The sequence below is a fragment of the Ostrea edulis genome, chromosome 2, assembly GCF_947568905.1.
Source record: "Ostrea edulis chromosome 2, xbOstEdul1.1, whole genome shotgun sequence".
Taxonomy (NCBI): domain Eukaryota; kingdom Metazoa; phylum Mollusca; class Bivalvia; order Ostreida; family Ostreidae; genus Ostrea; species Ostrea edulis.
In genome coordinates this window covers 99,309,881-99,333,216 of record NC_079165.1, presented here as the reverse complement: position 1 = coordinate 99,333,216, position 23,336 = coordinate 99,309,881, and the positions used below count along the sequence as shown (strand labels likewise).

Here is a 23,336-nt window from a genome sequence, read left to right as displayed (position 1 = left end):
GCACACAATTATTGTGCCATAGTTTTGTTTAACTTTATGAAAAGGTGAAGATAACGAACAGTGATCTATCTCACAACTCCCATAGGGAATACAATATTAAGAGTTGGGCAAACATGGACCCTGCACGATGTCTTTTATTTCGATTTCACTGAGATACATGTATATAGAATCGACATATGAATTAAAATGATTGTTAATAGATAAAACGTCATCGATATATCTACATGTCGAGTTGAAGACCACAACAAGATTTTTCTTCTCATGTAGAAACATTTGAATAAATTCTGCCTCATAAGAATATAAAAACATCAGCTAACAAAGGAACACAATTCGTGCCCATGGAAATATTGGAATTGTGCTGAAAATTATTTCAATTTCTATGTAGTATTATATAATTTTAAAATCTGCATACATTTAAGTAAGTACTAAAATCAACATCTCCAAGTCTCCATCAAAAACCACATTGGGAACTCTTTCATACGAAACACAAAACCACGAAAGAAGCTCAGATTGGATCAGGAAATATAAGTTTGTTTTGACAATCAATGCACAGATGTTAAGGTCCCTTAAAGTTCTTCTGCCCTCGAGATGGCCCCAAGATACTCATCGCGGGAGATTCTTCCGTCCAGGTCCTTATCGTTATTCTTAAACATGCTCTCATAAAGATTGGCTATCGCATCTTCGCTGTCAAGTCCAAGATTCATAGCTACAGGCTCGGCTTCCAGAATGGCCAGTTGGTAACGAATCTACAATCAAATCCATGCAATTCGTGACGTTATATGTACATATGTACATTGTACTTCAAATTATCAGTACAGTTTTACTAAAGAAATGAATTTCATCTTGAAAATACATATAAGGGTATGCACTGCGAAGCTTCACGCTAGCATACTTCATGAAGTGCGTTAACGCTCCATGAAAAAATATGGCGGCGTGAAGTGTCCCAGTTCATACTCTCGTGTATTTTCAAAATGACATTCATTTCTTATGTTTACATTCTACTTTTATTTCTGTCAGAATTGTCCCAGGGGTCCATTAAGATACATTAGGCCTATATATCTATTCACACGAGCAGTGTTCACAAATGCATCGCATTGATGAGAAAATGGATATCATTACAATTTGTAAGAATATCAATATGGAGCGCAAAATCAACATTAATTCAAATAATTGAAGATACCTTTATCATCAATTCGATTATTCAGCGCGACAAGTGAATGGATGCGCGCATCTATCGGACACGCGCATCAATTAAATTATCGAGCGCAATAATCAAATTAATATTCTATAAATTGAATTGATAAGAACAGTAATTGATTTGATGCGCATTGATTAATTCAATTGATCAAAGCAATAATTGATCTTATGTGCGCATTGTTTGAATTGATGAGAGCAATAATTGATTTGATGCTCGCATCAATCCGATTATTGCTCTCAACCACAGGGGCCAAAACGGGCTTAGCCCCTGTGCTGTGGTGGGATTTTATTTCACAAAACTTTAGCTTGTCCGAGTACATCGATAGTATTGTACACAGTATATATGAAAAAAATATGAATTTCTCCAAATATAAAATTCAGCGTATATGAGGGGGTGGGGGGTGGGGGAGGATCAATAATTTAATGTACGCATTAACATATTTCGGGGATTTCATGTGCTTTCCTAGTGAATTAGGAATCTTAAATGTATTGAAATATATTACATATTAGTTCTTTATTGCACTACGATGTATACAATTACCTCCTCCCTATCCAGGTAACCATCCATATTGGTGTCAATAGCATCAAAGGTATCACCCATGTTCTCACTATCCTTTGTTAACAAAAGTTCCACTTCGTATATTATCTCCGAGTCTGCAGGAATGATATACCCTGGTAGAGAAATCCAAATGCATGAAATCTGAGGGTAACAGATATCTTCTTATTTTTTCAATGCTATAAAATGCTGCCTTTTCCCCCCAGATAAATAAGTAACAGAGACAAGAGATTATTTTCATTTTTCCGTTTTTGCAAATCATGTACATGTATACAGACTGCAAACTGTCATTGAATTCTACTGTACTTTTAATAATGAACACGATCTTAAAAGGCAACCTAGGATTAGAATGTTATTTGCTATTCACCACTGAAATAGTGAACCAACCACAGTTGATGATTCGCAACTCAAAACACCTTTTTAGGGCAGACTTACCTCGCTAGTACCAAATATAAAGGGTCAAATCATAGGCCCTTACTGATTAATGAATATGACGGGTTCAGTTAGTGGCCTTCGATATCAGATAGTTTCCTATGCAGTCCGACCGTAATGTCTGGCTAGCTATACTGGTTAGGGACTTTGTACCGTTTGATATAGCATACTCTCCTCTCTAATGCACTTGCAAACTTGTGCCCACCATGCAAAAAGTGAAATTCAAATTAGAGGCCTACGATGTTAGACAACCTCCTTAGATCTGTCCAACTTACCACTATGGGGATACAAGTCAGGATCCCTCTGCCGGTTGGGGGTATTGCACCCAACGTGGATGGGGTTGTTGAAGTGTTTTATCGTAAAAAAAAAAAATGATGTTAAAATCATAGTACGGTATATGAAAAGCGAGCCGTCATATGTGGCTGGTTCACTACTTGAGTTGGGAAGAACTTTTAGCTGCCATTCATAAATGAACCAAATGACGAAACTATATGGAGCGCCAAATTAACATAAACTTAGATAATCGAATTTCAAGATATCAATTCAATTCATTTCAGCAATATATGAATTAATGCTTTCATCAATTCAATTGATGTAAGCAATAAAAGATAAAAAATAAAAAATTATTTGATGCACGCATCAACTCAATTATTGCTCTCATTAATTCAATTGATGCTAGCATCAATTCAATTGATACGCGCATCAATGTGGTGGAATTATTGCTCGCAAAATGTCATTTGGACCACAGTATATACAGATGATTTGATTATCTCTTTACTTCAATTGAAGAGGTTTTGAATTATTTACAACGCTTTTGCATAAGGAGTGAATGCGCACATCAATTCTTTTAGAAAGAGCAACTATTCAATTGAAGAGATCAATAATTCAATAGTGGATATATCTATACTTATACAGTTGCTCTCTCTCTCTCTCTCTCTCTCTCTCTCTCTCTCTCTCTCTCTCTCCAAGAATTATTGCGCGCTTGTATTGAATTGATGATCTCATAAATGATATCTTTAATTCTGAATTATTGCGTGCATTAATTGATTTGTTAATATCATTAATCATTATACTGAATTAATGAAAGCTATAATTCAATTGTTGCTCTCATCAAATGAATGGATGGTATCAATAGGTGAATTTATGAATCGTAGTGATTCAATTGAAGAGAGAATAATTCAATTATTGCGTTCATTAATTCATTTAAAGAGAGCAACAACTTTATTAATTAATGCTATTAACAATTCAGTTAATGCGCATCAAACGTATTGATGATACATGTATCTTAAATATATCGTCAATTATTTGAGTTTATCTTATGTTGGTGCTCCATAAAGCTATGTGGTTTTATTGAAACACCAATCACCAAACGTTGCACAAACTTAAATATAAAAATTTGAGCTTACCGTCCTTCGTGGCAAATTCTTGCCCGCCATACGCTAGTTCCGGCGGGACCGTCAGTATCCTGACCTCCCCCACACACATACCCAAAATACCTCTCCGGAGACCCAGGGTTTCTTTATCACCGTCGGGAAGCAGGACAACCGGACGTTTGTTGTAATGGCTGAAATAAATTGAATTACTGAGGCAATTTGCTATTAGTGTTGGGGATATAGTATGTTCTCTTCTCATCGTCAAGATGTGTTACGGTCATTCATAGCTGTGTCGAACAATTACTAATGATACAATGATTCTATGGACTTCCGAGGGATGTTGGCCCCTGAGAATGAAACAATTACAAATATATACACCGGTATACATATATATGCACATCTATGTCGAAGAGAATATCAGAGGTCTATAGGCTTACTGGTATTTGATAAGGAATATCACTTTTTATATATATACTGGATATTCAACAATTAGCTGTTTCAAGTTTGCCATTTATATGGTTATTATGAATGTACTAAAAATAAAGTGTCTACACGTATATTTGTATCATTATTGTGACCTCTTTTGCTGTTCAAATGTTAGTAAATCATTAATGCATATTACCCAAACTTTTCAAAATAATACCTAGGATAACTAAATCATTCTTGTAAGTGTATTTACTCATATAGACGTTTATATCATAGTATTTAACTAATTACAAATAACTCCCCCCCCCCCCCAAGTCTGACCATAGTTTACATATAGTAAGATTCATTGTCTCTGATCCGACAAGGGAAATTGTGCAGATTTCGAGCTTTCTCTTACAACTACACAGACTTCAGCCAAAACTCCCAAACTTAAATGTACAATGTAAAACTTTTCAAAGGTTTCCCCCCTAATTACATAGTATCAAGTATAGAATTTATACACAAGGTTGAGATAAATTTCTGATAAATATATTTTCAAAGACACCCGTGCTTACGATTCTCCTCCACAGCGTACGCCCATTATTAATGCTATAAATATAATAATTTAAAACAGAATTATAGCTGGAATGAATTGTATTACACATATTATCCAATCTTCTAGAAAGAATGGTGGTACACCTGTATCAGTAATTTAATATCAAGAAATAGCATGTACATATACCTAGAGAAGAACAGTATGTCGCCTGGGAGGTAAGCGCGGTAGTGAACTAAAAAAATGTCGTTTTCCCTTGCCACAGCAACACACTCCTCCGGAAACTCTTGCACCTCGACATACACTTCATCCTGGAAGAACTGCCCGGATGTCCCGATAAAGCATAGAGCCGACCATAGAATGACACATTTTAGAAGGAGCATTGTGTGTTTTGTCGCGTACTAGACATGGATTATATCTATTAGATAGACACTAAATGGTTATATGAATATTGGAGTATTTTTCAAACCAATAGCGGGTGTGTAGATACAAGGAAAACCGAGAGGCGTGATGCATCTGTTAACCACAAATTGATTATGCGCATCTCATTACAGAGTAGTTATTCAATCGTTATTGCTTCTATTTCATCTGGCAAATATAAATGCCATTCCACCTTCTTAAAAGAAAAAGGGCATAATAATTCTATATATGTAATTTTAACATAGACGAAGTTGGCAACGGCTTCCAAAAAGTTAGAACAATATTGAGGTCTTCGTGACTGATCATTTTGGAATTTTTCATACTTACTGCTATTGTGTTATTATGTTCACAAAATTGTAATATGTTTGAAATCATGTTTTTCATCCTGAGCTGGGGCTGTATAAAAGATAATTTCTACATTTCATAACGACCAACATTTTACAATGCTCATTTGCGACTGGGAACGAGCCTGTATATCAAGCCCTCTCTCAAATAATAGATTGCACTTTTTGTCGACCTACGAGCATGAAAATAGTACATGTTTACTATCTGTTACGCATTTGTTAACAGTGGAGCAATAACCAGTCCCCACATTCGTGTCATAATTCTTGAATCCATCCAAAGAAAAGATGAATTAAGATGGGACAGATTTTAAAAGAATCTTTGAAGTTTAAATCTGGTTTCAGGACATCTTTAGCATCGTATATGGTCACAACCAAATGTCGCAGTCATTTTTTATATTGTTTAATGACCATTGCATAACAATAATATGTCCTCCCGTACTAACAATGTTTTCTCAGTAACATAAAGATTTTACTAATTTTTGCAACAACAACAAAAATCATCTATCAGTTATTCAACTGTTGGTTGTCGGACTGACGTGTTAGGGAAATAGAGTGACCTTTTGTGACCTATGTTGTTACCTGATAACGTGGCACACAGAAAACGAGAAACGACAACACGGTATCTATATTTTATCCACCATAAAGGCCATACTACCTAATATTCAATATATACACGTAATGCTTGCACCGGAGGCTAAATTTACATCAACTGTCTGTATGTAATTTGCAACCTAACAAAGTTTCACTTGATAAACAACTTAAACCTGACTGTTAAAACAAAGCAATAGAAACGGAGCACTTGAAAAGTTCATGACAATAAAGTAACAATACAATGTCAATGCCATGGAGATGCAAAGTACAGCTGTTGGTCTGGACCCGGGAACTCTGTGAATTCACAAGGGCCAAATAGACAGCGTACAAAGAATGTTTAAAAAGCTAGACCACAGACTGGAATTGGCACTTGTTTGCATCGCTTTGTTGATTGACAGAATACTCAATGGCCAGTGTTCACAGTTCCTCTCTGAAATGGAACGGGAGTGTATCTCGGTACTCCTCCCGGGAGATTTTTCCGTCCTTGTCATTGTCCGCCTCGGTTATCAGGGAATTGAATACCTCGTGGAGAACTTCCGGTGACAGGGCTAGGTCTCCAGATTGGTGCTCAATGTTTTTAATGTATTCTATGATCTGAAACAGATAAATAACATTCTATCTTTCTCATGAATGATTGGCTACATATACTTTTTTCAATTTTCATACTGATGACATGTTGATCCTTCGATCCCTTATGCCCAAAAGTTGTTTGCTTCCGAGGTCATTGTCCACCTGTGCTTAACGTGGCTAACTACACTCAGGGGTAGTTTCTCAAATCAGTACGAATTGGTTTAATTATAAAAGATATGATGATATACAATAAATAGCTATGCCAAGAAGGAAAAAAATATAAAAAGAACCTGATTCACAAACCGCAAAATATGGCCCTTAAAATATATAAAAATGAAAGTAAATGTTGAATAGGAGTATTGGTGTTATAAATATGTATCAGAATCCGGGGTTTAAAAAAACATGTTAGATTTTAAAAATAGGAGCACAACTAAAGCTGTATACATACTAGAGCCGGATATGGTACCGTATTTTTGTCATTTTTCACCAAATACTGCTTATTTTGTAAAGGTTTTGCCATACTGGTTTCATCTCGCCCAAAATATTAGAAAAGATATAGTTATAAAATAAATTGTTCTAAAACCAATAAATCCTAGAGCATCAACTGTGAAAGTCTCATTTATTTTGGCGAAAGGACCAATTTTAGTACTTTGTGGCTCTGGTTCTTTGGATAAAAACATGATTTTAAAAAATTCAACACATATGAACAAGACTCTGAGGGGTTTGAGCTCGAGATTTGCGGTTCACCACCCCAAAGATTTAACCACTGAGCTACGATGACAGATAAACAAATCGATCGATACAAATAATTTCACAAAACATTTAAATCGTCATCTTGTAACGTGATGTCATACAGCGTATAGGCTTTAGTGTAGTGAGCTACAAAGTAAGTACATGTAATCAATTATTAAAGTACTATACTGCATCACAACCACTGTAAGTGAACGGTGAGTTATCAAAGCTCACCTCTTCCAATGTTATGTAGTTATCACCATCAGAGTCGATATTCTCGAACGTCTGCTTCACGTTAATCTTCTCCTCCAAGTCTATGAGCTCTACCTCGTACAATAGAGGAGTATTAGCCGGGATAACATTACCTGTCAACAATAATAGTCAAACCAATAGAAGGAGTAATTAACCGGGATAGCATTACCTGTCAACAATAATAGTCAAACCAATAGAAGGAGTAATTAACCGGGATAGCATTACCTGTCAACAATAATAGTCAAACCAATAGATGGAGTAATTAACCGGGATAACATTACCTGTCAACAATAATAGTCAAACCAATAGAGGCGTATTAGCCGGGATAACATTACCTGTCAACAATAATAGTCAAACCAATAGAAGGAGTAATTAACCAGGATAGCATTACCTGTCAATAATAATAGTCAAACCAATAGAGGGAGTAATTAACCGGGATAACATTACCTGTCAACAATAATAGTCAAACCAATAGAGGGAGTAATTAACCGGGATAGCATTACCTGTCAACAATAATAGTCAAACCAATAGAGGGAGTAATTAACCGGGATAACATTACCTGTCAACAATAATAGTCAAACCAATAGAGGGAGTAATTAACCGGGATAGCATTACCTGTCAACAATAATAGTCAAACCAATAGAGGGAGTAATTAACCGGTATTCCATTATGTAGCAACATGACATAGGGAGCTAACCAGGATCCCATTATGTAGCAACACGACAGAGTTAATTGATACCATTATGTAGCAACAATGCAGAGAATTAAATGTGAACCCATTATGTAGCAACACGACAAAGGGAGTTAACTGGGATAACATCATGTAGCAACAATACAGAGGGAGTTAATGGGATCCCGTTATGTGGCAACAAGACAGAGGGAGTTAACTGGGATCCCATTATGTAGCAACAAGACAGAGAGTTAACTGTGATCCCATTATGTAGCAACAAGACAGAGAGTTAACTGTGATCCCATTATATGACAACAAGACCGAGAGTTAACTGGGATCCCATTATGTAGCAACAAGACAGAGAGTTAACTGTGATCCCATTATATGACAACAAGACAGTTAACTGGGATCCCATTATGTAGCAACAAGACAGAGAGTTAACTGTGATCCCATTATATGGCAACAAGACAGAGAGTTAACTGGGATCCCATTATGTAGCAACAAGACAGAGTTAACTGTGATCCCATTATATGGCAACAATACAGTTAATGCATGTATCAATTCAATAGATGAAAGCAATAATTTAATGACATCTTCAAATAATTAATGATATCTTCAGTTATTTGAGTTTGTGTTAATTTGGCACTCAATAGTTAAGAACGTACATGATGGTTGTTTTTGTTTGAAATTGAAATAATATCTTTACCGTTTTGAAGGGGCAGATCCCTGTCCCCCTGACCGTGATGCTGAATCGTCAGTAGCCTTCTCTCGCCCACACACATGCCATTGAATCCAGTTTCTATGAAACTCGACGGATGCCCGAGTCCGAGGGGAACCCGCATGATGACGTCATTATCATAACTGAAGAAAATGGTTATAATGCACTTTCGGAGGAAAAAATAAATGATGTGTAATAAATTGATTTATATTTGACAGATTTCATTTTTCTTATTTAGCTGTTTCAATATTTACATACATGTACTAATTACAGTTATGAAATGGGAATTTTCAACTATAATCAAAATACAAAAGGAAAAGCCGAGTGTTTTGTGACGACTGTATGCCCTGTTTGGATTTCTGCATACATTTCATATAGTAAGACTTATATGCAAATTAGGAAATACCTTGAATGAAATAAAGTTCCATTTTGGAAGAACACTTTGTACTGGACCTTCAACATATTGTCGAATTGGGATTTCCTCAGACAAACCCGAGGTTTGTATAAAACTTCTACTCGTAGTTCATCCTCCTCAGCAAAAGAGGAGAAAAAGAAAATCACAAGTAACAAACACGCCAGCCGCATTTTCCCAGTGCTCAGGGAATTCCTTTTTGTGTTTATATAGAAACATTAGGTTACGTGGCAGTTATTGGAATAAATAAAGGTACATTCACCCAACCCATCAGGTAATTAAGTCACTTGGTATAGTATTTTGAATCATTAACAGGTGCCCTTTGGCCTTTATAACTGTCATTAATACGGTATGTATGCATGTATGTATATATAATATATACATGTATAATCCAAATAGAAAGAGTTGGTATCACAGTCAAAATAAATACAAAAGCGGGAAAATATGCAGTTCCAAAATATATTCAAATCACTAGAGCTGTCTGGATTTTAACATCCATCCTCAGGTGAATATGATTATAAATATATTCAATATTTGTATTCACCTGAGGATGGATGTTAAAATCCAGAAAACGCTATTATTATTATTATCTTATTCATTTATAAAGCGCAAAATTACAAATAGTTTCTATGCGCTGTACAAATCACTGACAATACACTAATAAAAGACCTGCAAGAGTTATAAAGGAAATAATAAAACAATAGAAAGAATTTAAATAAAACATGGTAGTAAAATGACAAAGTGGTCGACTTTGACTTGACAAGATACAATTGGCATACAGGTATTCGTATGCTGGATCAAAATTCAGTTTGCAAGAGCTTGCACATGGAATCCTTGATATTACACTGAATTTTACATCCACGGGGCATATTCACGCTTGAACAAGAGTGTTTTTAGGTTCTTGCGGAATGCTCCATGTATTTCAAGCTCTCGAAGTTCCAGTGGCAGTTTATTCCACAATTGTGCACTTAGTGTTTTTATGGCTCCTGCACCGTATTTGTTTGATGATTTCTTCACTACCAGTTTCCATTGGTCGGATGATGATCTCAAGGTCCTAGGTGGCTGGTAAACAGGACATAGCTCTTTCATGTATGCTGGTGCTGAGAAAGAATGTAGTGACTTATGTATGGTTGTCAGCGATTTAAACACAACGCGTTGCTTTACAGTCAGCCAGTGTAGTTGTTGAAGTACCGGCGAAATATGTTGTCTGTAGCATGTTCTTGTATGTAAGACAACGTGCAGCGTTGTTCTGAGCCACTTGTAGTCGGCGCACGGGGCGAACGGTCATGCCAAGCAGGAGGGCATTGTGATAGTCAAGGTGGGATATGACTGTTACATTGATGACCTTCGCACACGCTTCCTGGGTGAGATGGTGTTTCACCTTGGAGATTCTCCTGATATTGAAGTACATCTTCCATACCACGGAGCCGACTTGTATTTCCATTGATAAGGTGGCGTCCAAGGCAGCACCGAGGTTTTTAACAGTAGACTTAGGTGTCAATATTGCTAGTGATTTGAATATATTTTGGAACGGCAGATGTGTGTGTGTGTTTGTGTGTGTATGTGTTTTACTTTTACCATACGATGAATTTATATTCTTGTCATTGTGATGAAGTATTATCTCTTTAATACGTCACTCATTTTATAAAATCAACGCTAAAAAAAATAACCCCCGCACATAATATTTAATCTCGTTGATCAGTCAATTGGTCCGTCCATCCAACAGTAAGTGGCAAAGATTACAACCTGGTCCATAAATTTTGCTTTATCTTTGGGATGTAACAACGCCTTCCAACAGATGCAAACGACTATGTAATGATTTAGGGGAAATTGGGAGGGACTGGAATATATCTCAATACCTCCTCCAGGGGGCTATACAATGTCTGGGGGTGGGGTGGGAGTGGGGGGGGGGGTCCCGACAATAATAATAAAAATTTCAGATTCTTCGGTATGACAAAGATGAAAAATTATCAGCATTACCTATCGGAGTTATCCAAAGCACTAAAAGAACACGAACTGTGTGTATGGTTTATTTCAGATCTGTAAATTCGAGTGATCTATAAAACTCTTATTTCACCAAATAATTCTCTTGAAATATCGGTATGATATAATTGAAATATGTAAGATGCAGCTCCTCTTATATATTATGCAACAAATGTATATAATGTACATGTACTCGTGGTAAATTCCAATAAATATGGATAGCCAAACAGTTATTATGCCTTCTTATAAGGCACCCGATCTGGTCAGCCTACTGATTACCAGAGACGTGCACTAACATATATACCTGTGGGCTGTGCCTTCGGTCTCTTTAGTCCAGTGTTGTTCCGGTGGTCATGGCTAATACAAGGTTCATCAGACTTGCATATTTCTTAATTTTTATATCACATATCGAGTGCCAAGTTGAGACAAAAGAAGGGGTAAAGATTGAAATCATTACCCCATCTCCCTCCGACTGCATTGGAATCAGGAAAGGGGACTGGGTCCAGGTTTTGTTTAACATGACATCACAAGAAGGTGACCTCATATCTTCGACGTATCGGTAAGAATATCAATGTCTTCATCGGTTTGCTTAATTTTGAAAAAATGTTCTTCTCGTATCAAGAATTAAGAAATTGGCATTTTCTACAATTTTAGCGCAGATAAAAAACCCATTGCGGAGGAATACTACTTCGGCGTAAATGTCACTAATGGGGTGACTATAGGATTAGAGGGAGCTTGCAAGGGGGAGAAAAGACGACTCACCATGCCATCAACTCTTATGTTTGACTTCGATCAGAGGAGTAGGTGAACACGGATTCATGATGCATTTCTCCAGTCACTTCTGTTCTGCATGTCTTTTACTTACATATGTATTTTAATCCACAGATCCACTCTTTAATTCCTCTCTTTTCTACGAGGCCTACATATTGGACCATGTCCTTGCAGAGAACAAATTAGGTCTGTTGGAGTTTTGGGCCGCGGATTGGAATTCAGACAAAGTTGTTGATCTGGAAGAGGTAAATTCTTAGACCAAATAACAAAAAAAAAGGTTTATAAGATCTATAGTCGGTTTCTCACTAATAATTGTTTCCCCAAAGACAGCAGAATTCACTAAATCACTCACGCACTTTCAATATCTCCAGTAATAATGTAAACTAATTTTATTTGTTTATTTATTCATAGATCGATATGTCTCTGAAGAGAAACAAGTATTTGGAAAAATATCTCCAAGAGACCATTGGTGTGGAAAACATGTCTGATTGGATGATGGACGTGTTTGATCACAATGGCGACGAGATGCTGGATCGAGATGAGTTCTTTCACATGTATAAAGTAATTCGTCCCGATGAAATGAATAAAACTATGAATGAAAAATTCAAAAAAGAAAAGGAAACACCCAGGAGAAGACGCCGGAAGCTTAACGACGAGCTTTAATGACGAAAATGTGAACTGTGAATTGTGGACGTCCGAGACGATCAGTTTAATACACAAAAGTTGGAAGACGTCACTTTTTCATCATTTTTTTCCAATTCTAATTGTCGATGGAAAAGATTAAATCCCTTTTGATATGATTAAATGTAGTTGATCATTAATTATTCAATCAACTAAAATAAGGAAATAAAGATTTAGATTTATTTTTTACTTCCTCTTTCCTATTTGATAATATTGCATGCTTGTTGGACTATTCAGTTTTATAGGAGGAAGTAATGTCTCTGCCTGTAAACCTATACCCGTGGGCAATGCGAAAGTTTAAACGACTGAAGAGCAATGAACATGGCTAAAGATATTCTGATCAGAGCGTTGTTTTTTTCGTTTGTGATCTTATATTCTAAATGCCAAGTGGAATACAGAAAAGGGGTAAAAATCGAGACAATAGTTCCCCCTTCTCCCGGTTGCTATGGAGTCAACTATGGCGATTTTTACCTTGTACATGACAACATGACTCTGGAAGACGGGACTCGGTTACACAGTACATTCTGGTAGGTAGTTTTCAAGTCCAATTTCCGAATTGATGCCCCAGCACTTCATGGGGTTTTTTTTTAATGGACTGACAACTATAGATTGCATTTGCTTTGAAGGTTAGATGGCCGGCATGTTCCGGGTAGATGGTATTTTGGGGAGCAGATGAACGGTATTAACATAGGCTTACGTGGGTCGTGCAGGGGAGAGAAGCGAAACCTGACGATACCCCCTCATCTTATGTACGGCAGTGAAAATAAAAGTAAGGGGCACGAAGGAACAACATGTTGCTGAAATTCTGATTAACTGTATTTAATGCCATGTTATATCAGCCATTTCATAATTTTTAAATACGTATATATGTTTTTCACTTTACAATTTGTTCCTGTAATTTTAATTACTCACAGGGTGCGTACGCATCTCCTTTCTTACTCTTATTTCTCAAGATTGCCTGTTAACTTAAACAATATAGCAATGTTAGACATATGCACATTAATATCATTCGTTGATATTTACCAGTCATGTCTTTCACTTTCCACCAACAGCCATCAATCTCATTCAAATAGTACCTGCTAACTCCACAATTCTCTACCAAGCCGAAATGCTGGACGTTGTTCCTAAGGCAGAAAAAACACTTCTAATGGACTTCATTTCGGCGGATTGGAACGCTGATTGGTTCGTGGACTCCTCAGAGGTAAGGATTTCCTTTACTACTGTCAGAATCTGGAAGTAGCTGAAATCAAATATAACATCAGTAAAAATAGCCAACTGCAGTACATGTATATATATATTTCACATTTATCAACCAGTGGCGGATCCAGAAAAATTCAAAGGTTGAGACCGAAGTTTATGTCCCCTAAAAAGGGAAGACTCCAAAATGGCAAAGAACGTCCATTTTCGTTACAAAATATTCAAACAAAGGGGGAGTGTTGCCACCCTCGTAACACTCTTTAGGCTCGCCACTCTCAACGAAGCATATGCTACATCTAATTAACCTGATTGTCTGCTAATTGAAACAGAAGTGTATTAAGTGTGTATCAGATTTACATGTTCTAGTAAATGAATGCAAGTTCCAACAGCGCACGTCCTTGATCTGTTCTTATACATATACACAAACATAATGACAGAGTTTTCCCCCCAGATTGATCGTGTGCTAACGAGAGAAAAGCACCTCCGGCGGATGCTGCGGATAGCGCTTGGAATGGACAACATGGTAGAATTAGCCGTCGAGTGGTTTGACAGAAATGGCGATGGTGTGCTGGACAGACTGGAATATTTTGAAATGTCGAGAACGATCGGCCTGGAACAGCTGAGGAAGGAAGTTGAATCAAAATCTAAGGACGAAATTAGCACTTCAAACTCCGATATAGACGTTCATTCTTCTAATAGTCCGAAAGATGAATTGTAAAAAAGAAAAATGCGTAAACCAGAGTTTGTGTGAAAAAATAAAGCATTCTTTTGATTTATAACACATATTTGTCAGAATGAAATTAAAAGTTGATAAAATCAATCAATCTATGTTTTTCTTATACGTAGAACTTGTTTTTGAATTATGACCTTTTCTTTTATGTATTCCCTAGCAGTAAAAATCGTTATTTCAACGCCTGCTTTCAGTCCCATCAGCCATTTGAGACCCGTCTGGTTTTCACTTCACTGCATGGTTGTGTAAACTAAACAAAACATTGACCAGAGTGTCTGTTATCGTCTCAAAAGAGGTGAATAAACGTACAGAGGATAGTCTTATGATACCCCCCCCCCCCTTGTCGATTGCTAGACGTGTTTTATACGAGTTTGTATTTTAAAAAAAACCAACCCTTTTTTCTGGTGTGAAGAACTTGATCGTTGTAGTGGTGCAATCGATGTCTTCAGTAAAGAGAATGCTTTTTACAGCACGACTTTTACAGGAAATGTTTACCTAAGATTAATTCTAAAAATGTTTGATTTTGACGTCCATTGTGCTGATGATGCGCAACGGTGTGTAGAAACAAAATCATCACGCATGTCTTGGCTCAGGAAAGGAACTCGTCAGTTATGACATCTTGTATCCGATCCTTTTATACTGTATATTGAACACATATACGATAAAATGTGTTCAAATCATTGCGTGTCATTAGCACAATATACAGATGTAAAAAAAATAATAAACATATATGTACATTAGATTTAAAAGTTTCTTTGTGAAAACTCTCCGTTCTTGTTAGCCCAACAAGTTGGAATAGCTATGGACCCGTGCTTTCTTCAATAGAATTGGTTTGAGAGTCACGCCAAAATATCGTTGATTGTGGCCTTGTAATATCTTTGCAAATTACAACACATCAAGAAGTTTTTGATTACAAAATCATATTGAAATGTAAATGTTGAAATTTGTTAGGGATATATATTTGTTTTGTGATGGGAACTTGTAGTTATAGCCATTTCCTCATGAATGCAGTACAATTGTAAATAATGTGCCTGTGAATCTTGGTAAATAGAGAACGTCTATTCTAACGGCTAAGAACTCCGACAGAAATGAAAGCAGAACTTAAATATAACAAGTAAATTTAATTTTTGAAAATCAATATATGCACCCAGGGGTGCATGAGCCGAGTTGCATGGGATACATTGTAAAGTCAGGAATGATGTGGCATATTTATAATTGTGAATATTCGGATTTAAACTTTTAGAGTTATCATTCAGATCCAGATATTTCTAAAATTTTCAATCTTTTTTTCAGGACTACGACCTTGACCTTTTTTATCCAAAATCAATAGGGGTCTTCCTAACCTGCTATCCAACAATATAAACAAGTTTCATTTGATTCAGTTTTAAACTTTTCGAGTTACTGTCCAGAAACCATATTTATCTGAAGTTTTCAATCTATTTTCGGTCACTGACCTTGACCTTTGACCTTTTTTCTCCAAAATCAATAGGGGCCTTGCTTTGCTGGTACCCAACAATATATCAAAGTTTCATTTGATTAGATTGTAGACTTTTCGAGTTATCATCCGGAAACCAATTGTTGACGCCCACCCGCCCGCATCACCAAACCAATAGCCGAGTTCAACTTCGTTGCAACTCGGCTAAAAATACATGATTTTATGACCTGCAAGGCTTCACGCCGGTACACTTTTTCTGGAGCGCGTTACATGTAGCATGCTATAGTGTGAAACATCTCAGCTCCGTTTTCATATTACATGAAATGGCGCGAAATTAACAATAAATAAATTCACGGTTCTCTTACTTCAAAAGATATATGTTCACTTAGAACTGGTACATGTATGTCCAGAGGTCCGTGTTTGTCCTACTCTTACTTTTTTTATTCTGAGATCTGTCATCTTCACTTATTCGTACATATTCATTTCAAATCTCAATTGGCATGCTTGTCTTTTCAAACTGAAAATAAAGTTTGCATTAAATCTTAAATTTTTACTTCATTGTCAGCGGGTTTTTTTAGGGGCGAAATAGTCATTTAATGTGTAAAACGATTTAGCAAATAAAAAACTCTCACTTTAATTAATGACCTCTATGAAATAACCCCTACACACACATTCCTCAATAAAGATAAACAATATGTATGTCAATAATTAAAAAAAAACAACTTTAACATTTCCCCCCGATTAATTTCTATGATTTATATCTACTTTCTAAGAAGAAAATAATTCATCATTAGTTAATTACTATGACTTATATCTGTAAATTCACCATTACATAATACATGAAGTTCTGAATTCTTTACATGCATCCATGAAAATAACATGACTTTGATATTTGCGTCACAGATTTCATTCTTGCGTGACAGACACATCGTGTGATTCCTACAAACTTCAGTATCCCCCGTTAACATGTTCAATGCATGTCTATCTTATTGTGATAGCTGTAAACTACAACGCCAAATACTTAAACCTTTACTTTAATTGTTTTAATACCAAATTCTTAGCGGTTTATTGATATGCATTCTTACAAATTTCTGGAGAGTTGTAAATTTTAGTAAATCTATGTAAGTACTGATGTATTATGTAAGTAAGTAGAGGTACACGTGTAACTGTTGTTATTATATATATAGATCGTATCAGGACCTACAGTATATGTATTGCATCATCGCCGAACAAGGAAGCCCAGTAGACTTTCCTGCCGGAGGGCAATGTCCGAGGTTATGTTACTTCTTTCAAAATATATATATATATAAATATATATCTTGCCCCGAATAAAAAAAACTGACGATCAAAGAGTACACAAAGCACAAAGAAAATGGTTCCAAAATGTACCGCATTCCTCTTACTGCTGACAGTCAAGTGTGCCATGGTGCTTAGCAATGACCAGGAAGATATCAGCTTTAAGGTGATCACGCCTCCTGGTGAATGCGAGCAAAAAGTTGAAGATGGAAATAAGGTGTCTGTGCATTTCATAGGATGGTTGAAAGACGGGACAGAATTCGAAAACACGTGAGTTTATTTCAGGAGATACCTCTTTCTCTCGTTAATCTGGTAGTTCACCCTTTACAATGGACCAGAGCTCTTTTAAGTAATATTCGTTCATTTATTTTGCACAGATACAAGTATGACACACCATTTCATTTTATCGTGGGATCTAAAAAGGTCCCTGTGGGTTTGTCTAGAGGAGTGACGGGCATGTGTATCGGAGAAATCCGGGAAATTGACGTGCCCCCTCACCTTGGATATGGCGACGAAGGGAAAGGTAAGGAAAGGGGTTACGATTAAATTGAGTTACATTTTTATGGACGATATCTGAAAGGTGAAAACGCGAAAACTTCATAGATAGATCAGCAAGGATATTAGTATGCTATATATTAACAGTGGTATTTAAAAAACTACTTCAGACAAGGTTCCTGGAGACTCCTGGCTACTTTATGAGGTGGAAGTTGTGGAGGTGTCTGACAATGATACCATCGACGTTTTTGAGACTTTAGATGAGAATAAAGATGAACATCTTAATTCAGAGGAGGTAATGTTTACAGACTATATCACACAAAGCAGATCTCAAACTATTAATCATCAGAATGTTTTAGATGTTTGTCCCGCAGCAATGTTCCGCATTTGATTATCTTCAAACAAAGTTTGCGAATACAAAATATTTAAAAGCAATATTTGCAACGTTTGAAGGAATACTATCTCGACAATATTATGAAAAATAGTAAAATTGTCAAATAAAGATACGTTTCCTTATTTTCAGATGAAAAGATATTTCTCTCTGCCTCAAGTTGCTGAAATGTTTGGTAAAACATTGCCTGACGAGAGAGGTATTTCTTTTCTTACACAAACGATCATGAACATCGGTGACATTGATGGCAATGACTTGATTACCCGTGACGAGTTCTACGCTATCGAAGATTTCCAGAAACAACAGCAAAAACAAAAAGAGGAAAATGAGATAGAATTTAGAGAAGATCTGTGATGCTACTGTGTGTGCTTCTATCTATTTATTTGTGTGTTTTTTAAAAATAAAAATGAAATTTCATATCAAGTTTTTATACTTATTCTAAGTACTGTCGAAGGCCTTCAATAATGTACAATGTATAGACATTCTTTCAAAATATTGTACAGATTGGAAGCTGCATATAAACTTACAAAAAACAAAGTTATGATTTGTTCGACAAAGAAGATAAAGAATTGTTATGGATTTTATAATAACATTAATTTTAGATATCATAGATAAGCACAAATATAGTGGCATATTTTTATAATCAAATGGTAGTCTAAAATTTGATTGTGGTGATCTTGCAGTTAGAGCTAGAAAAACTTGCTTTGCCCTGAAATATAAGCTTCTCTTTGGCTCAGATCTTTCACGTAAATCACAGGGGCTTCTTATCCATTTTGTTCTCAATCTATATATAAATATCTAAAATAGTAGATATTTATATATAGATTGAGAACAAAATGGATAAGAAGCCCCTGTGCTCAAATTGTGGTTAAAACTATATGAATCAATTAATGTTCCAATTTAATTAAACATAGTCTTCAAGAATTGGATCTCCGACTTTAATACAGATCTCAACAAGTTTGATAGTACTCTTTGAAAAGATTCAAAATTTCATATTGAAGAACATTCTAGGTGTACACAATAAAGCATCTAACTTGGCTGCAAAAATTGAACTAGGCAAATCTCCTTTACATATCAAAATATATCACCTTGCATATAATTGATTTTCCAGATTGGAAAATCTGGCAAAATCAAATGATAACCTTGTTTTTAAAAAAAAAAGTTCTTAGAAGATACATTTAAATGACCGATTTAAAAATGTTGGTGAGCTGAATATTTACTGTGATATAACAAATAAACTATGGTTCTAAATTTTAATATTTCTTTGTAAATAAAACCTTTGGTGAATTAGAAAATATTGATAACTCTCAATGTGAAAATATTTTATAGTACATTATTTAGCTATAAGGACAAAACAAAAAACAACAACAACAACAACAACAACAAAACCAACCTAGAAATACAACCCTAATACGGAAGTTCCGAGTTCCCCAAGAGTTATTTCCCTTTGTCCGTAAATTATGACGTAAAATATAATGACAGTGGGTACATTTGCTAATTACTATCGTTGTATTATTTCTTAAAAGATGATATCCAGAATTTCTGAGACCATCCTATCTCAGGGAAAAGGCAACTTTAATGAGTTTATGAGTATTGGATAACAAAATGGCTCAAACAAATATTGTTAATTGCCATCATTTTTTGATAAAAGCGTCACTTATGTAGAAGAGGAAACGAATAATGATTCAATAGCCAATTTGATGATCATATTCAAACAAATTATGCTTGATATGGCCAGAATATGCATACCAGTGATTGATATAAACAAAAGTTACGCTTTTATTACATTAATCGTACGTAATCGTTATGTACAATGCCAGTCTACGATATAATGTAGACATTGTGTACCCACCATACGTCATAAAATGCGAAAGAGTTCGACAAAGGGAAATAACTTTTGGGTAACTCGGAACTTGCGTATTGTGTCTTCCAATTCACAGGAACCTGCGCGCTTATCTTACTTAACTTACAAAACTAAGAATAAGTTCATATCAGTTACATGTATATATAGAAACAGGTAGATACATTGTAACCTGTCATTCCTAGAGAAAATAAATATTGCTACCATTTTAAGACCAGTGTTAAAGATTACAAACATTTTTTACTTGATCGTCCTTTATACAAACATAAGAAAAATCCGGCAATGTCTACATATGAGTGAAAAATTCTCGAGAGGGGCGTTAAACAATATACAACCAATCAAGCAATCAATATAAGAAAAAAGTATTAAGAGTATCACATGATTAACTTGTATCTTGTTTACTGAATCCTCTTAATTTTGTGTCTACAAAAGAAATTTGTTTGTAACAGACTTTTTATACTCTAGAAACAAAGGACTGTTGCAATTATATTACCATGTAACACAGTCAATATATATTCTATATTATATGGCTATCAACACTTGCATGTGCTTTTGGCCAATGAAGAATAAAATATAGAAAAGGATCCCGTTAAATACATGGAAACTATACTTGGAGGGGTATTGAAACAAGAAAATAGTGTAAATTAGTAAGATTGAACAAGGTTTCATGAAAGGGAGTATGTCAATAGTAAAATCAAACAAGGCTTTAAGAAAGTGAAGTCACTATTAACCTCTTTTCAAAAAGAACTTTTCAAATACAACTCATTTCTTAGGAGGTATATTACATTGTCATCAAGACTGACTTCCTTTTAAAACATGAATGAATATACTCGTATAGATATCAGCATATGTATAGATATCAGCATATTGATGATCTCGGGTTCGGTTTGAGTTTTTTTCTTTTTTAAATGTTATTTTTCTCAGATTTCTTTCAAGTACAACGGCATTATTTTCTAACTTTATAAAGTAAATTAGTTTCCAATTTCAAAATATTATTCTACATTTATATCCTCCACTTTTCATCCATATCAACTTGTTCTCCTCAAAATGACCGTTATCACCAATCTAGCTGCACATATATTATTAATTGACGTGCTTAGACAACAAATTGCATATTTTACAAAGCCAGAGGATTGTGTGACTAAAAAGAATTCTTTTTAATTTTTTTGGATACAATTCTGGGCAGGTACATAACCAGAATTTATCAGAGAGTATGCGAATACCTATTTTTTTCACACAAAAGTGAATGTGAATATTTGAATTGTCAAAGGTTTTGATTTGGAAAGTACTGTATAAAACAGAACGTTAAAACATACCCCTTTATCTTAACAGTATGTTATAAAGGCCTTAAAACCAAGATAATTCAAAGACAAAAGATAATATAAATGAAGTATACAATTTAAAAAAAAAAAAAGATTGAGCGGAACTCTGAGAATTCTTTTAAACATAAAATTACTTATTCACACATATCTTTAAGACTTGTTCTTATATCCTTATCAGGTAACATTTAATCCAAATGAAATGACATTGAAGTTATGTACAATCTCCTATACTAGGATGACTGCATTACATAAAGACCTTCCAACAGCCATAGTTACAACAGTCTAACAGGAACGGGAAGAGAAACGTTTGTAGAGTATGTTGTAACAAGAAGCAACCAGTGCCCGCAGGTAGCCGCACGGGACACATGTATTCCCCTGGGCCCTTCTGCTACTACGAGAGAAAAAATATCAAAATCCGGGTCTTTCTTCCTCTTGGAAACCCTCTCTTATAAACTGTTAGTTCTGTCCGTTGAAGTTCATAGTCTAAAAAATGTCTCTGACCAAGTTATTACTGGGCCTCTGTTATATTGTTGTGTTGGTGACCTGTGAAGGCGGGAAGCCTCCACCAAAGAAGGTAGATATATACACCATAGACCCGCCCCCTGGGGACTGCCAGAAAAAAGCCCAAAAAGGAAACATAGTACAGATTCATTTCAAAGGAACTTTAGAAAATGGCAGTGACTTCATCAATAGGTATGTAAATGTGGTATTTAGTTTATGTATTAATTAGCATGTAGTGTATTTGTGTGTGTGTGTGTGTGCAATTCTGAACGTATCGTTGCTGCTACTATTTTTTGATTGTTTTTTCTCTCTCTCGTTTTAATCTATTTTAAATGTAATGTAATTCATACAATTTATCCAAATTGGTTTTAAACTGATAAAACAACAACAATATTTGATTCCATTTTCAGTTATAATGGAGACCCGATTTTGTTTTCGATTGGATCAGGACAAATACTCAAGGGTATAGAACAAGGCGTGGAAGGCATGTGTGTGGGTGAGAAGAGACGCTTAACCGTGCCCCCCGCGCTGGCATACGGATCTAAGGGAACGGGTAAGTATCAAAAGACACTAATAATCCGCGTCCATTTTTTTTTTTTTTTTTTTTAGTTTTTGTATTTCCATGTCTGTTGTATTCTTTATATTTTGTAATTCATGTACATGGTATGTATGTTGTTGTTTTTTTTTTTGTTGTTTTTTTTTTTGTTTTTTTTTTTGGTGTCAAATTTTCATTGAGAAATAAAATATTATACAATGAAATATTATATATTATTGATGAAACATTGATTAATGTAGACATTGAATGTTTAAGGTGATGTGCCAGGCGGGGCTACCGTTATTTTCGATGTTGAAATGCTGGCTGTTAAGGATCAGTTTGACGTTATAGATCAGTTCCATAAATTGGATGTCAATAAGGACGGGGCCCTTGACTTCAAAGAGGTATAAATCTACGAAGGACTTAATTATCAGTTTTAACTCTTTAGTCACCCGAGTCACTCATGTGCCTATATATTACTATTGGTCTGCGTCCGTCGTCGTCCGTTACCAACTAATGATACTTTTAGCTAATATCCAGGTAACTGATAATACCTACCAGAAAATTAATAGCACTCTGTTTGTCTCAAATAAGAATCACATTTTAAATGTTGCATAATGTGTTTGAACTTTGCTTCTTAGATAGAAGAAGTGGTATCCGGAGAACATTTCCAGAAAATGATGCCATTGAAAATTGATGATAGTACGCGCTTCGTGATGATACAAACGCTGTTTTCCATGGCGGATAAAAATCGTGACGGTCTTTTGGACCCCTCAGAATTCACACACCTGTCCAAGGTGGGAGCCAACGCCATGAAGAAGAAAACAGGCTCAGACGAACTGTAGAAAATGTGCTGTTTGACTTACGTTAATACCTGTATTTGTTATTTTCAATACATCTTTAGTTTAGGTTA

General features: G+C 35.5%; 3 protein-coding genes across 3 annotated transcripts; 2 read left to right on the top strand and 1 right to left on the bottom strand.

Moving 5' to 3' along the window:
• Positions 1 to 116: 116 nt before the first annotated feature.
• On the bottom strand, positions 117 to 9,830 carry LOC125680791 (peptidyl-prolyl cis-trans isomerase FKBP10-like). Its single transcript, XM_048920560.2, has 9 exons — positions 9,220 to 9,830; positions 8,802 to 8,956; positions 7,408 to 7,538; positions 6,293 to 6,465; positions 6,141 to 6,165; positions 4,706 to 4,917; positions 3,592 to 3,749; positions 1,739 to 1,869; positions 117 to 746 (listed from the first exon to the last, which is right to left on the bottom strand). The coding sequence occupies exons 1-9, from the start codon at positions 9,396 to 9,398 to the stop codon at positions 567 to 569; spliced, it is 1,344 nt and encodes a 447-aa protein (XP_048776517.2). The 5' UTR covers positions 9,399 to 9,830; the 3' UTR covers positions 117 to 566.
• A 1,731-nt stretch (positions 9,831 to 11,561) lies between these two features.
• Positions 11,562 to 12,576, top strand: LOC125680798 (uncharacterized; the record flags this gene model as incomplete). Its single annotated transcript, XM_048920570.2, has 4 exons — positions 11,562 to 11,767; positions 11,863 to 12,008; positions 12,094 to 12,224; positions 12,391 to 12,576. Coding segments are annotated over exons 1-4 (669 nt in total), but the record flags the coding sequence as incomplete, so codon positions are not given.
• Positions 12,577 to 12,895: 319 nt separating this feature from the next.
• Positions 12,896 to 23,336, top strand: LOC125680192 (peptidyl-prolyl cis-trans isomerase FKBP10-like). The gene is made up of 11 exons (XM_056153548.1): positions 12,896 to 13,187; positions 13,287 to 13,429; positions 13,713 to 13,861; positions 14,309 to 14,572; positions 17,374 to 17,588; positions 17,696 to 17,841; positions 17,984 to 18,108; positions 18,337 to 18,554; positions 22,260 to 22,441; positions 22,700 to 22,827; positions 23,065 to 23,336. The coding sequence occupies exons 1-11, from the start codon at positions 12,976 to 12,978 to the stop codon at positions 23,266 to 23,268; spliced, it is 1,986 nt and encodes a 661-aa protein (XP_056009523.1). The 5' UTR covers positions 12,896 to 12,975; the 3' UTR covers positions 23,269 to 23,336.